This window comes from Mobula birostris, chromosome 21, assembly GCF_030028105.1.
Source record: "Mobula birostris isolate sMobBir1 chromosome 21, sMobBir1.hap1, whole genome shotgun sequence".
Lineage (NCBI taxonomy): Eukaryota > Metazoa > Chordata > Chondrichthyes > Myliobatiformes > Myliobatidae > Mobula > Mobula birostris.
This window is the reverse complement of record NC_092390.1, coordinates 62,257,763-62,270,356: the sequence shown is the minus strand read 5'-3', so window position 1 is coordinate 62,270,356 and position 12,594 is coordinate 62,257,763. Positions and strand designations below refer to the sequence as shown.

Sequence of the window (12,594 nt, the reverse complement as noted above, 5' to 3'; positions counted from 1 at the left end):
TGCAAAAACATTGCATTGATAATATTGCAACTAGAAACAAATTTAGAATAGAAAATTGTACCCAGCAAATTCCAAGTTTTATCTAGAGAATAAGCAGCATAGAGATGCTATATGTTTATTGTGTCTCTGTGGGTGCAAGAGGAAAATCAAAATATTACAAGTTTAAAATAGTATATTTACTATTTCTGTGTCAAGATAGTTCCAGTACAGTGCCATTACACTACATGGACAGTGTGGCACCAAGTGTCATGGTCCGGTCCGTGAAGTCAGCATTCCGGTTCATGGTCCAGTCCGACGATTCCTTATTCTGTTTTTTTTCTGTTTTCCCTTGTTTCATTGGGTGCCTTAATTGAGGCACCTGATTCTCAGTTTGGGCTGGCACATAAATACCCCAGCAAACCAAGGATTCCCTGCTGGACTGTTCCCTTCCCTTCCCCATCTGAATCCCTGGCAGTTACTTCGGCAGTTTATCTCAACAGTTACTTCAGCACTAATTTTTGTCTGTAATCTTCCTCTGTTACCTTCGCCTGCTACCTTGCCTGCAACCTCGCCTGCGTCCTTGCCTGTACCACCGTCAAGTTCAACTGCCGGAGTGAGACCAGAGCCTTGCCACGCCAAGATAAGGAACTGTCTATTGTTGAGTTTGGAACTGTCTCTTTGTGTCCCTGTTTAGTGTCTGTGTCAAAGAAGAGTCCCGGCCCTAGGTCCTGTTCCCAAGGAGGGGTCCTGATTCTGTGTAGAGCCCCGGCTCTAAGTCCTGTCCCCAAGGAGGGGTCCCAGCTCTCTAGTCTGTGTTCCTGTGCTCCAGTCCAAGGCTCTGTGTTCCTGTGTTCCAAGACCAGGCACCGTGTTCCAGCCCTGTCCAAGTCTGTGTCCTCATCCAGTTCTGGTTCCTCGCACAGCCCAGGATTTCCTCGCCCAGCCTGGTGCTGGAGATTCCTCATCCTGTGCTGGATCGTTCCCATTAGAAACCTCGGCAGTTTGTCTTGGCAGTTCCTTCAGCAAGTATCCTCGGCAGTCATCCCAGCCCTGCATTCCAAGGAGGAGTCCCAGCTCCATACCCAAAAGCCTGACCAAGCCGAGTCCAAGAGCCGAGCCAAATCTAGTTCAAGAGTCACGTCCAGCCCAGGAGTACCTTGCCCAGCCTGGTGCTGGAGATTCCTCGTCCTGTCCTGTAGCCACGTCCTGCCCTTACCGAAATCCTAGTCCCGAGTCCTTGCCAAGATCCTAGTCCCGAGTCCTAGCCTAGACCCGGGTTCTGGATCCGAGTCCCAACCAAGACCCAGGTTCCGGGTCCTTGTTCAGACTCTGGTTCTGGAGTTCCAGGTTCCTAGTGCAGGCTCTTTGTTCCTAGTTCCAATTCCAGGTCCCGTGCTTTTAGCCCAAGTCCCAGCCCAGGCCCTGAATCCTAGTCTTGTCCAGGGCCTGTGTCAATGTCCAGCGTCGTTTCTTCCTGACTCACCTTGCTATATCGATAATCCTAGTCCTGTTCCTCGTACTCCAGTGTCTGCGTCTTGCTTTTGCAACCGCTTCCAACGCCCCCTTTATGACACCAAGGACACTTGGATTTTGCTTAAACTGCCATCAAAGCTCTCTGGTAAATATAAAAAGCACAGCAGGAAAGCCACTCAGCAAGACCACTGAAGCTGTGGTCATGGTATCCACTCTTCTATCTCAGATCTAAAAGGATACCCCTCTGTTTTGAGGCTGTGGTCCTCGACTCTCCCACCATAAGAAACATCCTCTCCACATCCATTTTATCACGGACTTTCACCATTCCATAGGTTTCAATGAAGTCACCCTTCATTCTTCTGAATTCTACTGAATACAGGCCCAGAGCCATCAAACACTCTTCATATGACAAGCCATTCAATGCTGGAATCATTTTTGTGAACCTCCTTTGAACCTCCTCCAGCTTCAACACATCCTTTCTCAGATGAGGGACCCAAACCTGCTCACAATACTCCAACTGAGGCCTCACCAGTGCTTTATAAAGTTTCAGCATTATGTCCTTGATTTTATATTCTAGTCCTCTTGAAACGAATGCTAACATTGTATTTGCCTTCCTCAGCACAGACTCAACTTGCAAATTAACCTTTAGGGAATCCTGCACAAGGACTCTCAAGTCACTTTGCATCTCCGTTTTTTCTATTTTCTCTCCATTTATAAAATAGTCTACCCTTTCATTACCATACACTTTCCAACATTGTATTCCATCTGCCATTTCTTTGCCCATCCTCTTAATTTGTCTAAATCTTTCTGTGGCCTCTCTACTTCCTCAAAACTACCTGTCCCTCCATCTATCTTCATATCATCTGAAAACTTTGCAACAAAGCCATCAATTCCATCATCCAAATCATTGAAACATAACATTAAACAATTGGTCCCAACACAGGAACACCAGTAGTCATCGGCAGCCAGACAGAAAAAGCTCCCTTCATTCCCACTCTTTGCCTTCTGCTAACCAGCCACTGTTTATTCTTCCTGGAATGTTTCCTGTTATACCATGGGCTCATAGCTTGTTGAGCAGCCTCATGGGTGGCACCTTGCCAAACTCCTTCTGAAAATTCAAGAACAGACCATCATGCAATTCGACTTTCTCTATCCTGCTTGTTTTTTCTTCAAAGAATTCCAACAGTTTGTCAGGCAAGATTTTCCCTTAAGAAAACCATAGCTATTTTATCATGTGCCTCTATGTACCCTGAGACGACATGCTTAATAATTGACTCCAACGTCTTCCCAACTACTGAGGTCAGACTAACTGGCCTACAGTTTCCTTTCTTCTGCTCACTCTCTTCTTGAAGAGTGGAGTGACACTTGCAATTTTCCAGTCTCTGGAGCCATTCCAGAAGCTAATGATTCTTAAAAGATCATTCATAATGCCTTTACAATCTCTTCAGCCACCTCTTTCAGGATTCTGGGGCGTACACCACCTGATCCAGGTGACTTATCTACCTTCAGACCTTTCTGTTTCCCAAGAACCTTCTGTCTAGTTATGGTAACTTCATACACTCCATGACCCTTGACACCTGGAACTTCCACCATACCGCTAGTGTCTCCCACAGTGAAGACTCATACAAAATACTTATTCAGTTCATCCACCATTTGACTGCCCCCTATTACTACCCTTTCAGCATCATTTTCCAGCAGTCTGATATCCACTCTTGCCTTTTACACTTTATGTAAGTCTTAGCTCAATGCAGACAAGACTTCATATACGCTCAGGGCCACTTTATTAGGTACTTGAATGGAACCTGTTATGGTCTTCTGCTGCTGTAGCCCACTCACTTCAAGATTCGATGTGTTGTGCACTCAGAGATGCTCTTCTGCACCTCACTGTTGTAACACATGGATAGGTGAGTTACTGTTGCCTTCAGGTCAGTTTGAACCTATCTGGCCCTTCTCCTCTGTTCATTTTCATTAACCAGGCATATTCGCTCACAGATCTGCCACTCACTGGGGGTTTAGTGGTTTTAACACCATTCTCTGTAAATTTTAGAGATTGTGTGGGTGAAAATCCTAGAAGATCAGCAATTTCTGAGATACTTAAACCACCCCATCTGGCACCAACAATCATTTCACTGTCAAAGTCATTTAGATCACATTTCTCCCCATTTTGATGTTTAGTCTAAATAACAACTGAAACTCTTGACAACGTCTGCATACATTGATGCATTGAATTTCTGATTAGATACTTGCATTAACAAACAGGTGTACAGGTGTACTTAATAAAGTGGCCACTGTGTATATATTGCCTCTTGGCATAGAGGCATTATGAAATTGTTTCCTAGGTTATGAAAATATGACTTTCAGAAATGTTTTCCCATACATTTAAAACATTTTCATTAATAATAATGTGGTGTTGTGGTATTCATTAATGACTGGGTATGGTATATATTCCATTGGTTTAATTTTTGGATAATATTAGAATTATTATACTGTGTACACAGAGTGATAATGATGTGGGTACCTACAAAAATAGGTGGTGGGATGGAGATACATCTCTACCAAAGGTGTAAGGCACTTCTTCCCTAAACTAGCCTGGAGATTACCGTTCCGCAAGGTGTAGCATGTGCTTAGCCCCCCCTCCCCCAGTCAGGGTCTCGTGAAGCCACGGGTGCAGGTGGTGGATGGTTGTATGAACAGCAGTTGCATATCATGTCCTGGTTATGTGACCACTGATAGCAGGCAGACAACTGCTGAAGAGTATTGATAAATGCTGGGGTCACCCTTCTTGTAAAATTGCTATCTAGAAGAAGACAATGACAAACCACTTCTGTAGAAAAGTTTGCCAAGAACAATGATGGTTATAGAAAAACCCAGATCACTCATGTCATATGACATGGCACATAATTATGATCATGAACTACAGAAAATGGTCGATTCTGATTTAGGAAGAAATCAGCTATGGACATTCGCAGACTGTCAGGGAACTGTAATCTTAGTATCTAACAGCAGTTGGCAAACTCTGAACGGCCGCGCCAGCAGTCACTTCTGGAAAAACAATGGCAGTGTCAAGCTCAGGCTAACAAACATAAAAGAACTATTTGGAGCCAGAACAACCATTATTGAGATCACAGTCTCTCCCACAGCAGCACAACAACACAACCTCACTCACTGCAGGACCTCACCAAAATCACCCAGGGACATAATCTAAACACAAAATATTCTGCAGATGGTGGAGCTCTAAAGTAACATATACATAATGCTGAAGGAATTCAACAGATCAGGCTGCATATATGGAGGGACATTATGGGCTGAAAGGATCTCAGCCCAAGACGTAGATTGGGAGACCGTTTCGCCGAGCACCTATGCTAGATCCGCCAGAAGAAGCAGGATCTCCCAGTGGCCACCCATTTCAATTCCATTTCCCAATCCCATTTTGTTATGTCAATCCAAGGCCTCTTTTACTGTTGCGATGAGGCTACACGCAGGTTGGAGGAAAAACACCTTATATTCCATCTGGGTAGCTTCCAACCTGATGGCATGAACATTGATTTCCTGAATTTTCGGTAATGCCCCCACTTCACCACTTCCCATCCTTTGCCCTCTCTCACTTCATCTCCTTGCCTGCCCAGCGCCTTGCTCTGCAGCTCCTCCATGCTTTTCTTTCTTCCATGGCCTTCTGTCTTCTCGTATTAGATCCCCCTTCTCCAGCCCTGTATCTCTTTAACCAACTTCCCAGCTCTTTACTTCATCCCTCCCCCTCCCAGTTTCACCTAACACCTTGTGTTTCTCTCTGCCTTCCCCAACCTTTTCAATCTACTCCTCAGCTTTTTTTTCCGTTCTGCTGAAGTGTCTCAGCCCGAAACATTGACTGTACTCTTCCAATAGATGCCGCCTGGCCAGCTGAGTTCCTCCAGCATTGTATTTATGTTGCTTGGATTTCCAGCATCTACAGATTGTCTCTTCTCCAAGACATCTAATGTTTATTCATTTCCAGCGATGCTGCCTGAGCTGCTGAGTTCCTCCAGGACTTTGTATGAGTTACTCAGGAATATAACTAGATGCCGGAGCAAAGCGAACAAGGTCACGGTCTGGGCTGCTGGGGAAAAACCCACGGGTCCTCGTCGCCCTTGAGAGCAATTCAACCTCTTCAGATGGAGCGCTGTCTACAGGGAGGAAACGCAGGCGCTTCATTTACCACTCTGGAGGTACTGCCTTTTTTCCAAAGCCTTCTGTTCGGACATCAGGATCTCTTCGAATAAATTGTCGAAACTCATGGTAGAAAATGGAGGCCAGTCAGTGCTCTGGCGGAGTGAAGCGGCAGTGCGGGAAACACACCGGCCCTCACACGGAGAAGGAAACCATCGGCTGCAGGAACAGATGAGCGGAAAAACCGGCAGCAGGCTGCACTGAGCATGCGCATTATCGAGAGGGGACAACCCGGCAGCCGGCTGCACCAAGCATGCGCCTGAGGCTCGCCGATCTACGCCAGGCGGAGAAAACTGGCAGCCGGCTGCACCGAGTTTGCGCATCCTCGAGAGGGAAAATCCGGCAGCCGGCCGCACCGAGCATGCGCATCATCGAGCGGGAAAACTGCCGAGCCGCGGGGAGAAAATTCGCAGCCGGCAGGACCGAATTTGCGCCGCTGTCTTGTCGAATTGTCACGCGTACTACTGTCCGCGCCGAAGGACATCATTAGTAAGGAACTGATAAAAATGAAAGTTCATTTTTGAGAGGAAACCTGCACTCTGTAAATGTGCTTCTCTTTGTGTTTAAAGCTCGAAATCGTATGAAGTTACAGTTAATCACGATAATCCTCTTTAGCATCTGGATCATTAGGTCCCACTCCCTCCCCACACCAAGACCGGCTTGTCCGTCCCCGTTTCCTGTTTCCCTTTAAACTCCACGGAAAGATTTATTATAATAATTGCAGCATTTGTAAAAACAAAACAATGAATTTGAGGTGTTTGTGTGTGGGGGCGGGGTATAACAATAGCTGTAATGTCTAGTTTGGTGTCAGTGTGGAACTTCCAAACATCATGATGTACCAGATCATTGAAGGTTTATAGTGATTAGTAATGTTCCAGTAATTTTTCACATGCCTTCCATCTTCTGAGATGTGATTTTAACCCTAGTGATAATGGTATTTTTAACTATTTCCCTTTTTAAAATACCGTTTCTGAAGATACATTTTTACAATAACATATTTCTTTTAATTTAACTCATTTTGTGAAGTTTATTACCAGTTTCATACAAATGTCTGTGATTTTATTTATATATTTATACAAGCATAGTGCAACTGCTTTGTTCTGTCCATTGATCAACCCTTCCAAAAGCCAATTTAAGTAGTGAACACTTAACCTATGTAATACTAAAACTCTCATGCTCTGTCTGTCTGTCTGTCTGTGACCTCCAATTAGCGCAAACAGTACATTACAGCTGCACTTTTTTTCAGCTAAATGGAATTAAAATGCGCTAACTTACAGAATGCAGGCAAAGTTCAAGGTTATATATTCGTATAAAATTGCTCATTCGCCAAAAATCAACAAGCTGGCTTTCACCCGAGAGCCGATTGGCCATCATGGAAGTCAAGACGTGACAGCCCGACGCATGCGCACGGCAGCCTCAGCAGCGACATCTACCAGAGCAAAAGGGCAGGGCAGCTCTATTTCACGGGGTCACCACCATCAGCATGTGCAGGATTGGGGCAGATCTAACTACCACCCATCAAAAAGAGATAATTAAATCTTACTGTAATGACATACTTCGAGACACCCATAAAACCCTTTGCTGCAGTCAAAAGACAGTGGTAACTATATCACGGCCATTTAGGAGAGCGCCAACCTTTGGTGTTAGTGCTTCGTATCTTCTATCCAGCATTAGAGTAAAAAAAAATGGTCAGCCTAATTATGCTGCGTGGAAAGGGAAGGGGGACATTATGGTCAAGAGATGACACCAAATGTTGTCGGGAAGTGGCAAGAAGAGGGAGAGAACAAGAATCGGATGAGGCCAGGGCCGCACGACTCCAGGATCAAAGAGTCAGCGCAAAAAAAAGATTAGAGAAGAAGAGACAGAGGAGGGGAGGCATGCACGTCTCCAGCATCAGAGACAAACAACAAACAGCAGAAGAGATGAAGAGACAGGTGATGAAAGGGCTGCATGTCTCCAGAATGACAACAAGAGGCACAAGGGTGGCAGATAAACCAGAAATAATGCCATCAAAAGTGTCCTTCATTAAATGAGGAGCAGCTATATTTGCTTTGCTACGCGTCGTTCTTCTTTAATAAACTGAGGTTTTCTACTTCAGTTTCCAAAGCAAAGCAATACCAATAGCATTCAGGAAAATTTAATGTTCATTCTGGTCACATCAGACTGCACTACCCTTCTCTCAAAGGGTGCCCCAACGGGTCACCCCGTTGTCTAGTAGATACTGTCCAGATGCACTAGAACTCTCCAGAGCCATTGAATATTTGTCCACTGCAAAATGCTGATATGAATATACTAAGCCATTTTGAATTGAATGATCTTTATTGTCATTATACATAGATACAATGAAACTCTGTTTGGCTTCCTCACAGGCAATTAAATAAAGCAGTAGATAAAAACAAGACAGTAATAGAAAACAGTATTAAATAGATAAGTAACAGAAAATAAGTTGTAGCAGCACCAGAATATCACAGTAATGCACGAAGTGCCATTAGTGCAAGTATTTGAGTCCTTTTGTGTGCATGTCTGTACTCACAGTTTCAATCATTGTTCTGCGGGAGTGGTATGATGGAGGCCACAGCTCTGGGACAGAAGCTGTTCCTCAGTCTATTTGTACTGGCTCTTAGTGTCCTGAACCTTTTGCTGGATAGCAGCGGATCAAACAGGGAGTGGCAGGGGTGTGTGGTGTCACTGGTTATGCTGATTGCTTTCCTCCTAAGTCTGCTGGAATAGATAGTGTCCAGTCCTGGGAGCTCCATCCTGCCAACTCGCTGGGCTGTCTTGTGTCATAAAGGGGGCGTCATTGAGAAGACCTAACTGCAACACACAGACACTGAAGTACTAGGAATAGGACTTGACTAGAGTAGGGACGTGACAGGATACAGACAAGGAGCAGGGACTGGAACACAGACCTGGGCTAGGACATGGACTAGACAGAGAACCCAGACAAGGAACCATGAACTAGGAGCTCAGGCTTGGGAAGGCGGGACCAGGACTAGGAACCATGAACTAGGAGCCCGGGCTTGGAGTTCGAGCCAGAGACCGGACAAAGGCCCAAAACCTGGGTCCAGCCTCGGGCTCGGACCCCAGAACTAGGCAAGGACATGACATGGCTACAGGACAGGACGTGGCTGGGGTCTTGGGTCTTGAGGCTGGGATCTTGGGTCTTGAGGCTGGGGCTTGGAGACAGACTGGGAACTGTACATCAACATAGAGCCGGGCCTTATCCTTAGACAAGCCGGGACTCAACTTTATCTTCATACCAAGGTGGGACAGGTCCATCCGTCGGGTAACAGCAGAATGGCCGGACTCACCCAACAGAGGCAAGTCAAGACAAGACAGGTCCCCCCGCAGGGCAATGGCAGAATGGCCTGACTTACCCCACGGAGGCGAGGACAAGAAGAGACAAACACCGAAGAACAACAGACAGTTCTATCTCTGCATCATGGTTGCTCCGAGTCGCAGTTACAGCCAGCAACCTTGGCTGGCTACAGAAACAGCTGGATCCCTACCTAGCTCGGAGTGGCTAATGGCCACTCAGCTGGCCCGGGAAACGGCCAAATTCATACCGCAAAGACAGCTCCAACTACCGACAGCAAGGCTCCATGAAGCAATGATTCTCCAACGCAGCCTAAAGATGGCAAGTGGCCGCTCTAGCTTTCCACCAGCAGGTTGCTCCCAGGGGATCTTGACAAGACAAACCAGCAGTCCACACTCAACCCCGAAGCTACTTATATTCCAAGCCCCAAGATGGGAATCAGGTGCCTATGAATAACCCAACCAAACCAAGGGGCAGCTGGAAGACCCGGAGTCCTGAGTCCACAGACCGGACCGTGAACTGGAATGTGGACTTCACGGACTGGACCATGACATCTTGTCGCTCAGTAGCTGTGCAGCTGGCATACCACAGAGTGGCCATTAACCATAAATGTTTAATGTTAATAAATATTTTTCAATAATGTTCTAAAAACTTTACTATCACCCAGAGATTATAAACCAAATTGATTTAGCATGCAGAAATATTCTATTTTTACTCATCCATCGTACTGTAAGCCACCATTATAAATCTGAAGCTGCCTTACACTCATTACCACTACGGTGCTAGTATGATTATACCATTTATATTGATTGAAAATTGTAAATTTGTGACAGCATAGCTGCTTGCACAGTAAAAGCTACCGCATACTGCTACCCTACTCCTTAAAAATTACATTTTCACTCGTTATTAATTCAAGCATGATCATGAATAGTAATTAAAGATAGAATTTGAAATGATTCTTTTTGTATGCGCTGTACATTTCATGAATTAGTCTTAAGGTTTATAGGCCAGACAGCTTGAATTTTTCAAGAACTAAGACTTACTAGCAGTCTTAATTTCTCTTTGTTCCTGATAGCTGTAGTTTTAGGGGACTTCTAGTGTTCTTTGTTTTACCATTCCATATAAGTCGGTAAAGATGACCATAAAAGCCATTTAGTGTTATCTGATGGTACCAATTAGTATCATGGATTCTATCACCAATATGATATCCATGGTATTTAGATTCAGCAACAGCTATGTAATAACGGTTGAACAACCTATTTAAGAAGACTTACATCCAGTACAGGAACAGTACTGGCAAGACAGTGCAATTGACCATGACTTTTCTACCTCTAGTGCCTTTTAGTGTCTTCTGCATTATCATTATTTTGTCCAAAAACATACTTTGTTAATTTATGCAATGAGGTCAATGTGTTTTTTTCACAATTAGCAATTTTATTTCAGAACAACCCTACAACAAATGGCTAAGGTGTTGGTGCGGGGAGAAATGGTTCACATTCTTGGTGTATTTGGGTAATTTCTGAAGTAAGTAATTGTTACTCATAAATTAAAGGACTTCTCTCTTAAAATCACAGGCTGAGCATTGCTAGCTTTCTTATTGGTCACACATTGTTTGGAATACCTTAATAGTGTTTCAGACCTTTTGATGATTCTGCCTCTGCTCTTTAGATTTTGATTTCTGGAATAATAAAGATCTAATGTGGTAATTTCCTGAACATGTTCAGTATAATATATGGTTACAAATGTGTATCAAATGGTAATAAATTTACTTTGAACTTTAATATTTTCACTTCCCTTCATCTGTAATACTACTTTTAAATTGTCCAGGATTTTCCAACTCAGATATTTTACAAAACATAGATTAATTCTCTTTAGGTCTATTGGAGGTTTTAACTCAAGATCAGTTCTTTCCATTGTTAGTTTTGGTATGTGGTATTAGACCAAGTATTCTGCGTAGCAAGGTAAGTTTTTTGGTCAGTTCTGTTCCTGCATATGAAGCAGTATTTCTGCCATGTTATAATTTATATTACGTTATAACTACATATGCTTTTGGATAATATAGTTTTAAATCTAGATCAGACTTTGATTTGAAACCTGTACTGCCAAATCCAATTTAATGTAGAATATACAATTAAATATTCATCATTGAGGAGATGACAGGCTTTTCTACATATTGGGTGATTTTTCATCTATTATCCTGTTAGATTGTAAGTCGGAAAAAGGTCTCTCATTTGTTGAAGTCATTAATTGTACTCAATTGGCAGCTGTATGATAGTCATAAATGGTGTGACCTATCCATATTGAAGTACCATATAGTGAACCTTGTTTATTCTTTTTGCTGATGGGTAATTCCTCACCTTCAGGCATTTGCATACTGTTAATGATATCACAATTGTCCATACCTTTAGGATTACAATATTCCACAACATATGGTAGAATAATTCATTTTCACTGATCTGCATCTAAGTATTTTTCTCTGATTTTCATAGCTGAAGCTGACTCTTTTCTCTAAGCTAGTTATTTAAAACTTGCCAATATTTTCCAAAATTTCTCATTTAAACTAAATATCTATGAATTCTTTGTGTAGTGACTATGCCCCACTTGACTCCCATTCGTCTAAGATAAACTGGCATTGACCCCGCCGACTCTGTAATTGCATTGGTGTGGATACTATATGATGCACCCCAGTACAAGCCCACAACATAGAATATCAGACAGTACACAATATACAAGTAAATCATTACACTTTATAATTATTTCTTGGTGATGGGTTAGTAGAAACAAATAAAATAAAGGCACCAAATCAGTAAATTTAGCAGTTTTGTGCACAAGAAATTTTAATGCGTTGAAGCTCATGCCTCCGGATCCCTCCACAATGACCTCCAGGCCTCCGACGACTGCCGAATCCCGGTATCCGCCGTCCTGGGACTCCAACTGCTCCCACACATGTCCGTCCTTGACTCTCGCCTCCCTAAAAAGCCACGCAAAAAAACCCAGGTTCCCAAACATAAGAAAGACTAACACTTGACATAAGAAAGAATAACACTTCTCCCATTGGACAGTAAACCCGTTATCAGTAATTATAACCAAAGCAAGCTGCTGCCAAGAACAACAGAGACCCCATGTTACTTTCCATTACAGAGAAGCCATTTTATTAACCTTAACAGTTAACATGGGAGAGAAACTACTACATTTGAAACACCACAGGATCCTATGTTCCTAGACTTTCCATAAAATTTGTTTTAACTTGCTGCTCATCATATCAGTTCCTTTTATTTTGTTTCATTTATTTACTGGCTTAATCATGTTTTCTTAATACTTTCTCATTAGTGACAACCATGAATAGAATGTTTTAACTTCTAAATCAGTTGATTTCATAGCCTTCAGATCATTATAAATTCATGGAGCAGTTTCCCAGGGCAAAGTATTATGCTAATTATCAGTAATTTATGTACATTGCATTCTGTATAGTGTAAATCATGGCAGCTGCTTATTTGGGACAACTCTTAAAGAACAAAAACTAATTGAGTACATAGCTGAGATTCCCCTCGTTTATTTGGGACACCATACTGCTTAATTGGACCAGGAGACTGTTGCCGAACAGTTTCTAACTAATGTCAGAC

The 12,594-nt window shown here is 43.2% G+C and overlaps 1 protein-coding gene across 3 annotated transcripts in view; it reads right to left on the bottom strand.

Moving 5' to 3' along the window:
• The window catches only part of ccdc172 (coiled-coil domain containing 172), a 58,773-nt gene extending 52,945 nt beyond the window's left edge, over positions 1-5,828 (bottom strand). For all 3 annotated transcript variants that reach the window (XM_072239805.1, XM_072239807.1, XM_072239806.1), the window contains exon 1: positions 5,645-5,828. In XM_072239805.1, the coding sequence (XP_072095906.1) occupies positions 5,645-5,723 (79 nt within the window). In that variant the 5' untranslated portion in view covers positions 5,724-5,828. The remainder of the gene's footprint in view (positions 1-5,644) is intronic.
• Between the last annotated feature and the right edge of the window lie 6,766 nt (positions 5,829-12,594).